General features: G+C 37.2%; 1 protein-coding gene and 1 long non-coding RNA gene across 6 annotated transcripts in view; one reads left to right on the forward strand and one right to left on the reverse strand.

The window, feature by feature from the left end:
- LOC133527369 (uncharacterized) overlaps positions 1 to 5,766 on the forward strand; it is a 274,455-nt gene extending 268,689 nt beyond the window's left edge. Inside the window, exon 2 of the long non-coding RNA XR_009800878.1 lies at positions 5,571 to 5,766. This is a non-coding gene — a long non-coding RNA (uncharacterized LOC133527369). The remainder of the gene's footprint in view (positions 1 to 5,570) is intronic.
- The window catches only part of LOC133527359 (high affinity cAMP-specific and IBMX-insensitive 3',5'-cyclic phosphodiesterase 8), a 311,161-nt gene that overhangs the window by 178,878 nt on the left and 116,678 nt on the right, over positions 1 to 15,605 (reverse strand). For 2 of the 5 annotated variants that reach the window (XM_061864317.1, XM_061864316.1), the window contains exon 1: positions 11,063 to 11,702. The exons of 2 other annotated variants lie outside the window; for them this stretch is intronic. In XM_061864317.1, coding sequence (XP_061720301.1) covers positions 11,063 to 11,090 — 28 coding nt within the window. In that variant the 5' untranslated portion in view covers positions 11,091 to 11,702. Of the gene's footprint in view, positions 1 to 3,680; positions 4,433 to 11,062; positions 11,703 to 15,605 lie in introns of those variants that run through there. One more of the 5 variants, XM_061864318.1, reaches the window with a different exon arrangement.

Here is a 15,605-nt window from a genome sequence, read left to right on the forward strand (position 1 = left end):
GATTGCGTTGCTCGAATCGTAGGACTTTACAAGTAAAGTTACACTATGTATGACAACCGCGTGCTCTTCATAATGCGGCGTCTGTGTGTATTCTCTAAGCCGTAAGTAATTCAAGACCAAAAAACTACCACATGATTGCCACTGCAATACAATGTTAGTACAATAGTACACTGTGCAACGTTGGGGGTAAGTGAAATTTTGGTAACGAGGGGGTAATTCCCTACACTTGCAATGAAAGACCCAAGTTTGCAAAATTCTTACCCCCGGAGTTACACACAATGTTTTTCATCACACTTAGGAAGAAAAACCTAAATTTTAAGCGAAATAATTCTTAAATACGGTGACATATCAAATATTCGTCCGCCATATTGTCATTTCTTGACAAGTTAGAGCATCGAAGGCACAGACCTATTCGGCATTCAGCCACGATTGTTTTTTTTTTTTTCACAATCCATAACTCTCACGGGAACAATAAAGGCCTTTATCCTTCAGTATACCTGCATGAAATAAGATCTCTTTTGAGCAAGTGAGATGAAATAGTATTTTCCTTTTTTACAAAAAAACACGCTAAGATAATTTATATACTTATTGTAAATTTTAATTATATGACTTGAAGAAGTAATTGTATAGTATAGTCTGTTTGATGGTAATAATAGCGACGTGAACGCGAGCGTACCATAAACCAATTTGGTCCCTAAGTAACCGAATCGAAAGTTCCATCAGGCCTAAACAAACAAATGCGTACATTGGCAAATGTAACACCTAAACAACGTAAGTTCTCGTCATGTAGTGTACAGTCAACACCAATGATATGGAGTATTTTCGTGTGATGAATTATTTAGCATCAAAAATTGGACAAGTACGAGTTCGTTTAACTGGCGCACCGAGGGTTACAATTTTGTCATGTGACTATAATCACGAAACACTTCTGACCAGAAGTATAAATAAGTATAATTATATACAGCACCATCTATCTGCATGTTGGCTGACTAATTTGCGCGACCTGTATGTATGCTGTTTTTTTTTTTCAGGGTAATAATTCTTTATCATGTGAACCGATTTCAATAATTTTTATTTTATTCGAATGAAAGTTTTTTTTAAGAGTATAGTAAACACCCGCAAAGGGATAAAATTGCGTGTGTTAAATTTCAAATTAGTTTAGAAAATGTTGATAATTCAAAAAAGTTATCAAGATATGTGTGATTATATTTTTCTTGTAATACACGTCGGGTATAAGGGTTCCTTTTGTACCTTTTCGGTATAGAATCCTAAACAACTGTGTTACATATGATTCAACTGTGGTTTTATCCACACAATGAAATCCATCCAAGAGTACTTACTATACAATTAATTTAAATATAAAGATTCCATGCGACATTTGATATCGACAGTGTGAGAATGCTCTTAGGTGAAGGTACGAGTATAATAACGTTGTGGCGCACATTCTGCCGAGTGTACGTTGATGACCTATTTGGGCTAATGGCTTGAGGGACTTTGGAATTGAATCGTGACTTCGATTTGCGCGCTCAGAACATTTGTGGTAACGCCGTTACTTGGCGAATGTGATATCGATGTATGGTTTTTTTCTAAGACGGTCTCTCACTGCTGAGGATACCTCTTCTGGTTATTTATATGAAACCCTTGGTTGCTTAAAAAAAAGGTTTTAAATGATTTACGATAAGTCTGGTCACCCTACATTAGAATACTTCCGTCAAATATCGATACTCTTAGATTTGTCAGTGACAAGTGTAAAATTTAATGTCATCAGGGTCTGTAAAATCGGATCTCAAGTGTGATATTATATTTTGTTCTTAATCAAAGTGCTTTTATACAGGTTTTATCTTTATGAACTGGCGTTGCAGGGTGACCATGGCTGTAGAGAAGTAAAGCGTTAATTCACAAAAGGTAAAAAAATAGAAGAAAGGTTTGGTTGTTTCATTTAGATACAATAGCAAGCGATGCATTACATTTACAGTTTTAAAAATATACCTACGGTTGGTGCTGCTCACGTCTCATTAATCGCCCTGTATTTCCTACAGTAACTGAACAAATGCTTAAATTTTGATAATCTATCTATATTAATGTTTTGAAATACCATACATATTTCAGAATAAATAAATCAATAAGCCAAATAGATATAAAGAACCGTGTAAAAACCTCAAAGAAGTTCAAAGGTGTATGTTAAGTCTTCAACTCTCTTTAAGCTAGAATTGGAACTACAGCCCATCCATCAATTATCAAACAGACAGAAGGCATAGAGACGTATATGAGTAGATCGGTGGTAATAATAAAGCTGTCCTTACGGATTTACATGTTTAGAGGTCAGTAGATAAGTGGCATGGTGCCAATTCTTCAACCTTAACTTAGCAGGGATATTAGGTTATGGGCATTGTGGCGCATTTTAATTCTGAGTGTATGTACGCCAACAATGACAACAAATGAAATGAAGTCGGATCAAGCATTTTCAATGGCAAATTCATGGCATTTGCAATGACAAATTTGACGACCGGTTTGGCCTAGTGGGTAGTGACCCTGCCTACGAAGCTGATGGTCCCGGGTTCAAGTCCTGGTAAGGGCATTTATTCGTGTGATGAGCATGGATATTTGTTCCTGAGTCATGGGTGTTTTGTATGTATTTAAGTATTTATAAATATTTATATATTATATATATCATTGTCTAAGTACCCTCAACACAAGCCTTATTGAGCTTACTGTGGGACTTAGTCAATTTGTGTAATAGTGTCCCATAATATTTATTTATTTACTATTTATTTATTAAATTGTGGCATTGTCAAGATTAATGTCAAGATTTCTATGAAAATTTGAGATTTATAATAAAACTCCCTCACTTTATTCAGTTCAACTCGATACAAAAATAGCTTAATCGGACTCTAGAAATTGAATATTGCAAATAGAATATTGTTGATTAAAGAACCGAACTCATTTCTGAAATTGACAGTAGTAAACAGATCGTAATAATATAAAATATACACACTAACATGTTTTAGGTATTAGCAAAAAAGAGAGAATTATCAAGTGTCAAAGTTGAATTACTATTTTAAGGAAATGCGGGCAAGTGGGATTGGAGTGGAGTGAAATTTATTAAACATTTAAAACACATTTTCTAGGCTTCAAAAATAATAGCCGCACTAGAAAGTCACCCCGCGACCCCCTCGATGCAAAAGTACCCATGACGCTCGCCGCGTTGCCACGTTGAACCGCAATGGATAACTTTTGGATCAGGAAGGGACCTGAGCGAGGATCCAAACCTCTCCCTCGCCTACGTCTCCCCACTCGGATCCCTTTCTTTCGCATTATTACCGAAAGTCATAATGTAATCATAGTCATGTTATCATTATTCATAACTCTGAAACCGATAACTTTTCAGGAATTTCCTTAGGTTATCCTGTAGATAGGTTAGGTTAGGTTAGGTTTTATGGCAATCCTGAAAAGTTACGCGTTTCTGTGAAAAAACAAATTATGGCTAACGAAAATGCGACAAACATTACATTATGACTTAAAACTTTATGGGAAACAATAGAGACCTCTCCCCACTTCCTTGAAAAGCCTCATACTTTAAGTCTTTGTTATAAAACTATTACATATGATGATAGGTACCACTATCTAAGCGTGCTCGTTTATAAAAATTACGCGTAAAAATAGCAAGTTGACTTTGTTACCTCTGCGTATCTTGGAAGGCCGGTGCATAGTGACCTCACGATGTCATTTCCCACAGCACAAAAAAATTTACACTATTAACACAATTGTCTCGGTTCAACGCAAAAACTGAAAGGAGAGGAATTCTCCTTGCGCGTGTTATCAGCATGCGATCTGACGTAGACGCCGATAACGATAATGACTCTTTCGAGTCAGTCCGTGATTAACGTGGTCGAGGTCGTGGGTTCAACGTGTAACAACATATTGCTTATCAGCACACGGCTGGGAGAATTACCATATGAGCGGGGTGTTATGACAAATTTTAAAAATCAAACTGCTTGCATCTGAATTAGCGACACTTCCAATACGAGTACATCATGTGCTCATATGAAAGCAGGTATGCATGAAATTGATCCTCAATATTGTTTTGCTTAAAAAAACGATTCCATCTGATTTGCTATGGCCATATTGAATCATATTTAGAACTTGTAGTTTCAGAATCTTCAAAATATGAAATATGATTAACCTTCTGAACGCCAAGAATACCTAAAGTCGTTGTTACTACGCCGTACCCACAGCGCCAAGGACAACTATGGGTGTTATGGCGGACGCTGTCAAAGTATCCTTGACACTTTCAAGTAACCGCTTGCGCTTGTTACATTGGCGTTAAGTGTCGTCTTTGTTCAAGACGTAAAGCGTTCAAAAGATAAAAAAGAAATACTTATTAATATACCAAAGATTACTGAATGATGAAAATGCAAGTGATTCTTCTGACTCAAAATTAGTATTTTACAACTAAACCAGTTACATAGTGACGCGTCGTCGAACACGTGGTGATGATAAATAAGTATATCATTCTCATATCAAGAGTGTTAAAACAATATCTTCTACGTTTGAATAATATACAGCGTGTATTTTTGATACGAACGCATAATCAAAGGGTCGTTTGTTTAGGCTTTAATGAACACACTTTGATAGGTTTTTTTTTTTTAAATATGGACGACTTTTATTTTTTCAAATATAATAATTTAGCTAGTAATGTATCACTTGTTTTAACGCAAACCTTCGCATTTAATGACGCGACGTCACAACTGTCACAAGTGACCATGATGTACGAAATACATTGGCGCTCTAAAAAACTACGAAAATTAATTATTCTTCGAGAGTTATGTATTAATTAAAAAAATCTTCCAGAATTGTTTTAAAGCACTAAAACCTACGTCTAGTTTCAGTTTGTGGTTTATAAAAAAATACACGCTGTATAAAATGTACACATCTAAAGTCATCTTTTATTAATTTCATTGCGTCAAAATGATATCCCTACAAATTGCAAGTTTAGATTAATCAAAATTTTTATTTATTTACACAATAGTTTATATAAATAAACTTTTGCCTGCACAAAAGGGATTTTTTCTTTCCATTCACCGGGTTCAATAAATAGAATCTAGACCAAGTTCAACTGCAACAGAAATCGTTCTGAAACTCGATGTCAAATATCCATTGTTTCTACATGATTGATGGTTGTAAAAACAAATGATTATAGTGGCAGCAATCTGCACTTATTACATAGTCGTTATTGAGAAATCACTTTAATTGATAGATTACAGCTTGCCAAAGAGAAAACAATTGGTTAATAGGGGGATTATGTATTCAATTAAAACAACTTGCGTAAATCGACAAAGTTAACAACAGGACATTTTGATCAGAACATGACATCACAGAAAATTTGTGCCTGTTCTATAAAATCCTTAGTGTCAACGGTATTAAAATCTATAGACAACGAAAGAGATGAAAGACGATGATAAAACTTATTAAGAGAGAGGCTAGTTACAGAATTTGACCGAAGAAGATAATGAAGGTTACCCCGTACAAGATCAATGCCATTTACGTTAACATAATTATTTTTTTATCAGTACCCCTAGTGTAACTTTGATCGACATCATAACGTGACTAACGCGTTTGCGTTAAGTCTCATTTTGTATAGGATTTTGAGTTTCCAAAACGTCCCGCTTGGCGCGCTCTTTCGAAATCCAATACAAAATGAGACTAAACGCAAACGCGTACGTCACGTTTGGAAATCGAATTTATTTACACTAGGGGTACTGATTATCGATTAAACTCCGCATCTTTAAATGTGGCGATTTCCTTAGAAAAGCAACACGACGCGTGGTTTAATTACTGGAGCGTTAGGGCGTGTAAACGCGGACAGTTTCATCGAGCCGTGGCCCGCGGCCAATAACAAACTAATACATGAATAAACAAACACGCTGCTCGCGTGTTAACATCCGTGCAATCTTACTAATTTGTCAGAATACAAGGCAAGGAAGAGATTAATTGGTTTTGTGAGTACTTTGATTCTTTTTGCAGCGGAAATGCGTGCATTGAATTATTTACAAAGGATTCAAATTAAATTTTGTTTGTTTTGATGTTTTTTTAGGGAAATTGCTGTTATGTATAGGCTCACACATATCTATTTAAACAGAAACATACTCGTCGTAATCCCGAATGTCAAAAACGCATTAAGATGGTTATGGGACCGATATGAAAATCGTAAAAAAATATACCTTTTGGGCCCATACTTTTCGCCTACTTCGGGCCCTCAAGGTGCCCATTAGATTTTATTTTGCGATTTTGTGGTTAGTTCCACGGGGAAATTTAATTAATACGAGTATGACCGTCTTAACACATTTTGGACATTTGGGATCACGACCCCAAAATCACCAAGTATATGATTACTAAAACTAGTACTTACGTAGCAAGATTTCATTTTATTTTAACAGAATCTTATTCTCTACCCTGTAACTGTAACATTTTCCTTCCATTTTTAACATTGCTAGGGTTTAGCAATGGTCAAAATATTAACCATTCATAAAACGCTGAAATACCTTGAAATTTAAAAAAATAAATATAAAAAAGGCTCTTAAAGGACGCAACGACAATAACAAAATGTAATATTAAACATGGTTTGAAACTGCTTAACACGAACTAACTCTATAGAAGGCGTCTGAATAAGGTTGATTTACATCTGAAATGCAGTTTCTACAAAGAAAGTGAATCCTCCAAACGTAAATGACTTCAAAGAATCTACCTTGCACAGCATACTTGGTCTTATATTTAAACCTCACGGTTGGGTTTATTTAAACTTAACATTTCAACTAAAGTCCGTCTTTGCCGTGACTGCTTTAGATAAATATGAACTAAAAATCCTCTCAGTAAATTCAAAGTCGAACGCACGTGAGTAATATGTACCTATTTGGCATTTGCTTGTATATAATGCATGCCATAGCGCAAATTGGATCACACGGGGTCAGATAGTAAAAATATGTACCTACTGATTTGACATTGATCTCAATTCTCAATGCATCCCTCTTACACAAAAATAATTATTGGTGCCAGTAAGACGGACTGACTAAATATCAATAATAAACAAAGACATTATCAAATAGGTATGCAATAATGAATTATACAGTTATGTCGAAAAATCGTGCATTTATTTATATTTTAAGATACGAATTCGCCTCCTGGACGTACGACCTACATCAGCCTACGGCATCTCCAGAAATGTGGTTCGTAGATGAAGTTTCGTAATAAATGTAATTTGGAAGCTGTGGAGCTTTTACGTTTTCTAGTTCATTTCTGAGTGAATGCAATTCGCTTGGAAACTTTTACTCACTTACCTATGCAATGCGGATTCTTGTGTTTGAAAAGTTTTGATTTTATAACCTATTTTGAGTACCGTCAAAGTGCGTACTAGAGAAGCTCGTCTGAGTGCCTCTACTAACAGCCTCGGCAGACTGGCAGTCTTCAAAACGGCAAAGCCACATAAAGTAGAAAATCTGATATAAAAATAGCATTTAGATTATTCTTACGGTAAAGAATTCATTCATGTTGTTGCAATGAAACAAATGGGTTTGAGAACATTAATGGTGAAAAAGTAATTTATGCGTCCAGTACAATAACAGTTATTATTAGAACTCACCCCTTGTATAACTTACCCTAGGTTTAACACGCTAATTAATACATACAATCTCAATTTTCCACCTTTACATAATAAACCTAAGGTTACTAAACTGTTAGCACGTTTATGAGGTGACTACTTTTAGAGAATTTTCTGTTAGGATAGTAATAATTATCCATCTAGAACTTGCTAATTTTTATTACGATCAAGTGTTGTCTTAATTCACGTTTTATTTGCTATACTATACAAGATGAAATTAGTTATCTACAGCAGTATTTAGATAGAGTACGCTAACACAAAGCCCAGGTTTTTTATGTATTAAAGTTACTGTTATTTTCATGGTTCTAACTCTTCCCATTTATAATTATACGAAAATGTCTTAATGACAATAAAATGTTTAATGTTTATCTAATTCTGAATACCACTGAAGAAATAAAGAAGATCAGGCTGTCATCAGGTGGCTAAGGTATGACATACCGCGGTGGCATTGTCACTATTGGCAGCTGTCCAGCGTGATACTATTCTATTTCGAATAATCGTAAACACCGTCCCGACGACTTCACGCACAGTTTGCGGTAGCATGAAAGATGGACTCATTCTTTAATGTCTATTTCGCTCCAAAATTATAACGAATACACATTGACTTCGTGTCTTCACTTGCTCTAGTGCCCTTGTAATTTTAATTAATTAACATATGTGCCAGTAGGCACCCTGATAAATCTACTGATAACCACTTCTGTTGCTTAAAACAAGTGTGTGGTCATACAGACCAGGGGGCCATTTTTGGAACGGTATAAGTCTAATATTATTAGTGTGTTTCCATGGTAACCCACTTGACAGTTCGAGAACTAATATTATATTATATTAGTCTAATATCGTTCGAGAAATAGGCCCCAGATTGCACAAAAAGAAATGAATGGCAGCGTCTGGAAAATCGTCGTTCAAATTTATTTTATTTTATTGTGCCGAAAAATAACTCTTGAATTCATTTGTTTATGCATACTAATATGTATAGTATAAGCAACATAGAACATTATTTTTGTGTAGTAAAATGTTGAGATGACTCTAAACGTAAGTATAAAAGAGTTATACAATGCATAAGTTATATTATGCAATGTGGAATCTACTTATCTGGTTTTAAATAAAAACTACTAAAGGTGTCTCTGTAGTATATTGGTATTGGATTATAGTTTCTAAATACGGTCCATACATACTTTTCTTTGAATTGAACATACGTACTGTGTAGCTAATTTATTTAGAACTTTATATGCTGTAAACGTCCTTCACTTTGATGTTTTACAAAATATTATGACTGAAACAATTACCTCAGTACGTGCTTCGTTGCTTCTGAAGCGTTTTATGCATTCTCATTGTCATGCCAATTACGGATTATTTTTGAAGTTGTTCAAGGGTTGTAGACCTTCTGTTCCTTATTAAATATGTTGTCTCGTGCCTTGCATCCTTCGAGTAGGATGAAAGAATTACATAAAAAATTAAGTTGGCATAATAAGGTAGACGTCCGAATGTTCGTCAGACTCAATAGAGGTGACAGCAGTATCTTCTAATTATTGGGCATTAGCATGTCGAGCACTAGGACGTTTACCTTATTTTGTATTTATCTGTTGTTATGACGGCATTGCAAGCGTGCATAATTTTATCCATGAGAATTACAAACATATCTAGACACTAGGCAGTTTAAAGCATAACCTAACTTTAAACTGCCTATATGTGTGTAATTTTTCTGGTTCCCAATTCGTAGTTAGGTACAGGTGACAGTTTTGTAATGACTATGTAGGTATCTCGGCCTGAAGTTAGAATGGTCTGGAAACCCGACGGACGTGAACGATTGTCTCATGATGCACTGAACGGGAAGTTCATTCGTTTACCTACCTATCGATAGTTTATGACGTCAGCTGACTTGAAAGAGCGGTCACACTTACGAGTATATATTTACTCTGGCACATTTTTTTCTGACTTTGCAACGCGTCAGGAGAGTCAACCACTTGCGCCGTGGGTAATTGTAAAAGTTTTTTCATCACACTTGCTCCTAAACGGTGTTATTGTATGCCAGCATACTGAGATGGAATGAGTTATATTATGCCCACGGGAGTATTTTTCTTTTTAATTTCTTTACGCCCATGGGCACATTAGGAATACTGTTTTATTCAGGTAGGTATAAATGAGTTTTAATTTTAAAATACTGACGTTAATAAATTATTTATTTTGTGTATGTTTATAAATATATAATTTAATAAATTTAATAGCCATTTAAAATATTTTTACACAATTTTCAATTATAGCTGAATGCCGGATATGTCGTTGCTTTCGATTCTTAACCTGTCAACAATGACAATATATCGGACGAATGTTTGAAATGTCATCGTATTTTAGAATTATTTCGCTTAAAATTTAGTTTTTTTCCTCAAAAACATTGCTTGTTCCATGGGCGGTACAAGAATTACTTACTCGTGTTAATTGAGCCCTCGCCTTCGGCTTCGGACTTAAAATTATCACTTGTTCGTAAATTCTTGTGTACCGCCCTTAATACACAATGTTATACTATTATAGGACTATAAACCGACATATTCGTATAGAACTTTACCAGAATGAATAAGAACATCACGCTTTAGTTTCAGTTTCTATACCTATAATTAAAGTGGCCAATTATTACATTTTGTTAGTAATTTCAATTAATTCTTCGCTTAATTATTTTTTCTCGACTACAAGATTAACATAATTATTATTATAATTTTGGATTTGGCTACAGGAAAATATTTCGCTTTTAATAGTTATGATGTAACGTCAGTACCTACACGGTAACAAAACAATGTAACCAATGTAATAATAGCATAAATCGATAATGTGCTCTGATTCTGGTCTTAACATTTTTACGTATCTAAGCAATTAATACCAAGCAACCATGCTCCTATGCCGTAGCAAATAATTTGCAAAAAGATTAACTAGAATATATAAATACCTTTTATATGAGGATAGGATAGGATAGGATAGAGCATCTTTATCTAGGAGGAGATAAACGTTATCTAGGCAAGAGTGCGCGTAGAAGTTATTATTGATTTTTGTTCAAATCTCTATAGCTATGGTAGCTAGATAACCTAAAACGTGAACTTTATCTATAACACGGGCGATTTAAATTCAGCTCTAAATGCGAGGAATATAGCACTCAATTGAATGGTCAATTTATTACATTGGCTTCAAGCCAAACCGCGTGAATTGATTATTATTGAACCATTGAATAAGGCTTAGCTGAGTGTAATAGATTACATTTATTGCAATTTTCATATTCATTTAAATCTCCACAATATAATATTATGTTTAGGTTACATACAACATTTTAAGGAAAATATGAAAACAATAACACGTCAATACGTCGATCGACAACGGTTCTCGAAACTAAATTTAACAAAAAAATAATATTTCATGAATTACCATTGAATTCCAAGGTATCTATCTCCATTTCCAGCTATGCATGCTTCGGTCTATAAATATAATACATATGTCATAAGACTGAATTTAACACTTCACACTTGCACTTAAACATACACAAATACTGGATTTTATACAAAGAATTCGATCACGTTAAAAAAAATGTAATTGGCTGGTTGTAAACTGAAGAAAAAAATAATGCGGATTTACTAGGGGTTTTTTGAAATAAGATCAGCGAGTGTGGTTAAATTAAAGCGCGGTACACACGATGGGACGCGGTAGCCGCGGCGTCGCTCTAACTCTAACACTATCGCGGCGGAGCGATCGAGTCGGTGACGCCTTATCGCTTGTCATATGATACCCTCGTAAACAATACGGCAGCGTGTGCTCGACAAACCACGCGGATAACCTTACGACGATAGATTGAGTTACAACTTACACAGATACAGTTAATTTATTGATCATGTTTATTATGTTTGCAGGTGTTTCAGACCAACTTTGAAAATTATATTATTTATTATTTCGATTCAATCGGTCTATCTGTCTTAAGGCCAATCATACAAGAAAAAAGAACAGTCGTATTTGAATACTAATATATGAACCAACTTTGGTTTAATTTGAATAAACTAATTAAGTTCTTAATTAGATTACAGCGAGGACAAAAAGTAGTTATTGAAAAAATGGTAACAATGTCCCTAACATATTCAAATTTTATGAGCGTATAGATACATATATGTATAAATAATATAATTAATAATTATATAGCCAAATATTATGCTTTTTATTACCTAGATAATAAATCTAATAAGATATGCATTTGATAGTGTTTTACTATTCGTAATAGAGAGAATACAAGCGGTGGTGGCCGAGTGGATATGACGTCCGACTTTCAATCCGGAGGTCGTGGGTTCAAATCCTGGGTCGTACCAATGAGTTTTTCGGAACTTATGTACGAAATATCATTTGATATTTACCACTAGCTTTTCGGTGAAGGAAAACATCGTGAGGAAACCTGCATACATCTGCGAAGAAATTCAAAGGTGTATGTGAAGTCCCCAATCCGCATTGGGCTAGCGTGGGGACTATAGCCCGAGCCCTCTCGCGCGTGAGAGGAGGCCTGTGCCCAGCAGTGGGACGTATATAGGCTGAATAGAAAAAGGCGCGGTAGCTAGCGCAGCGAGCGGACGTGTGCACGGAGTTCTTCTGCGCTCCGTACAGTTACCCCGAGAGACGCAATATTTTATATTGATATACCTTGCGCTCGTATGAGTGTCGTATCTAAGGGAGGGCCCGCCGGCCCTCCCGAAAACAGTGAAACTAGTGAAATGGACACGGACAGCATAGCTGCAAACAAAGTGAATGTTAAAAAAAACAGTGACTATAAATTAACTAGTGCAAGTGAACTTTCACCGGATTGTGAAGGACAATACACCGTTGCCTGTTGGCACTGCGAAAAAATCAACTTAATTAAAAATTTCCACGAGTGGCAGGGGGTCCAAACTAAGATTAAACAATTAAATTGTAAATTTTGTAACAAGAGAAGTGCTTTTAAGTGTTTTCTGAAAATCTCACCAAACATCTTAAACGGACACCTAGTGAACAGTGTAAATGAAATCAATATCTACGCGTGCAACATTAATTTCTGTAAAATAAATAAGAGAGACTGCCGCAAATGCCATAAACAGATAAATGTGAAATATATCCCAATTATGGGACTGCAAAGTGAAGAAAATGTAACCTGTGAATGCGGCATAGTAAACAAAGTAATATCGGAACATAAACAAGTGGCCGATACCCAATCAAGTACTACGCCCGCGATAAGTGGGTCCCGCTTTGTCAATCACCGAACGCCACAACAAGCTCTTAGTGGCTCGACCACCAAGACCCATACACCCGGCACGGTGACCGCTATCGCCGCGCGCAACGCCGACATACCCGCGTACCCTCGCGAAAAAAATATCAACACGAACGGCTCGACGATACTACGCGCTGACTCCAAGTTAAGACTGCCGCTACGCGCCGCCGATACCAAGTTAAGTCCGCCGCCGGCGCATTCCGGCTCCAAGTTAAGCCCGCCGCTAGCGCATACAGACGATGACTCCAAGTTAAGTCCGCCGCTGATCCAGGCACGCTCCGTCAGCCCAGCCGTTGCCTCTCAGCGACCGCCCGGCATAACAATAAATAACCGCTTCTCCTCGCTACCCACTGAAGAAGAGCACAACGATGATTTGGAACGGGAAGAAAATAACGCCTTAGTGACTATCACCTCTCCGAAACGCAAGAAAAGAAAGAGAGATGCCTTCACTGCAAATGGCGTAACACACAGCGGCCACCGAGAGTAATCACACCATCCACTCACATCCCGGACATAATTATAACGGATGTCAAGAAAATCAACGATCCACAATACCTTAATAAAATAAGAAAAATAAGCACAGAACATGGAGCAAGACACGTTATGGCTCCAAACAAAAGGACTATCACGATTCGCGTATATACCGCGGATATAAGAAAAAAAATCATAGAAGAGCTGAGGAAACTTGACGACGGACTCCGCTTCGTGGCTCGTGTCCCTAAAGCTCAGCAGACTCACCAAACAAAAGTAGTGCTTAACACAAACATCTACGACGAGACGAACGAGGCATGCCTTGAGGAAATGGAGAGATGTATCGGTATGAGACCAATCAAGATGAGAACCATCAAAGGTAATTTACACTTATTTATCTTTGATGGTGCCCTGTCATACGATGAAATCGCCACGCTTATGAAGACAACAAAGCATGCGTATTTCGGAGCGTTCAGTATAAACCCCCAGGAATATAAAGACGATCCGAAGAGAGTAGTACAATGTAAGAGATGTTTTCTTTTCACGCATGCGACATCTGCGTGTCACGGTGAAAAGAAACAGCCCACCTTCAAATCCCCAAATGAAGAAGGAGTAGAGATCGAAATATGCACAGCATGCAAAAAACCGGGCCATGGCGCTAACCAAGCCAAATGCGAGAAGTTCCAGAAGGCAATAGAGCGCCAAATAGCACAACATGAAGAAAAAGAAAGGAGACAGAGAGAAGCAGCTGAGCGCAGACATGCAGTGCAAAAATACCGTCAGAAAAACTACTCATACGCGAACATAACTTCCACTCCAGAATTCCCACCTACGCCCAACCAAGCACCCCAAGCACAACCAAAACATCAGCAACCAGTGCAGCCAGAACAGATGGCAAACAAGGAAAACAGCACGAAGCCCCTTGAGCAAGAGCTACATACAATCATGAAACGAGTATTACTCCAGTTACAGCTACAACACGACATTCTCATAAAAATTCTCAACAAGTAATCGCAGAAATCAATATCACAAGCTGCGTATAATGCACCTAAATGCGCAAGGTCTCAAAGGTAAATTTCTCGAGTTAAAATCTCTAGCCAACTGTCACAAACCACATATAATCATAGTCAACGAATGTCGCGTGGATTTTTCTAAAACCCGCATGAATCTCCCGAACTATGACAAGATCACTCACTCGATCGCAACGCATCTAACCACAGCCCTATACGTGATGCGAGGTATACGCTGGAGTCAGACCGACGTCACTCCAGGTACAGAAGTAGGAGACCGTCTCATCGAAGGCGTCGCTATCAACCTTACCTACGATCACGTAACTGGAGATTACCTAAAAATTAAAGGAATATACATACCGCACAGGTCAGAACACATTGACGCCGCAGCACTTAAAGATGAGTTAGAAGATATTGTTACCGAAGCCCCGAGCATCACCATAGGGGACCTCAATCTTAAAATGACCACACTAAACCAAACGAGAGACGAAGGGGCGGGAATACTCATCCGCGACCTGTGTAATTCTGACGTCTGCACTATACACCACACAGGCCTACCTTCACGACCAAACAGTGCGGGGTACGGCATTCTTGATGCAGCCATCATCTCGTATCAAATGGAAGCCTTCGACACCGTAACATGCCGACAAACAACATCAGTGGGCTCAGACCACATGCCATGGCTACTAGATATAAATATAGTGGTGGACAAAGCGAAAAATATGATAAGAAGCACCCGTGATATAGCAAGTAATGAAGAAACCAAACAGCGATTTCAGCAAACTCTATGGAACAAAACCACTCGGCTACCAAAGGAAATCACATCCGATTCAGAATGCGAGGAATACATACTACAACTAGAAAAAGCTATTACCGAATCTCTGGATGAGTATGCGCCACTGCATGAGTACAATAGAAGAGATCAACTTCCAGATGAGATTAATAAATTAATAGATGAAAGAAACCAAGCAAAAAATAAAGCGTGGCGACTACGCTTTAACCAGGACAGAATAACGGAACAAAGGACGACCTACAATCGTCTGAAACGGCTGGTCCAACAGGCGCTCTTGGAGTATAACGATCAGAAATGGGTAAGAATAGTAAATGACCCACGAAACAATAGAGCCCAGATGTGGCGAATCCAACGCAACCTGAAGGCACCAGTACAGAGACTCCCCCACATCCAGGGATGCAACAGCGAGAAAGAAAC

Source organism: Cydia pomonella, chromosome 18 (genome assembly GCF_033807575.1).
Source record: "Cydia pomonella isolate Wapato2018A chromosome 18, ilCydPomo1, whole genome shotgun sequence".
NCBI lineage: Eukaryota > Metazoa > Arthropoda > Insecta > Lepidoptera > Tortricidae > Cydia > Cydia pomonella.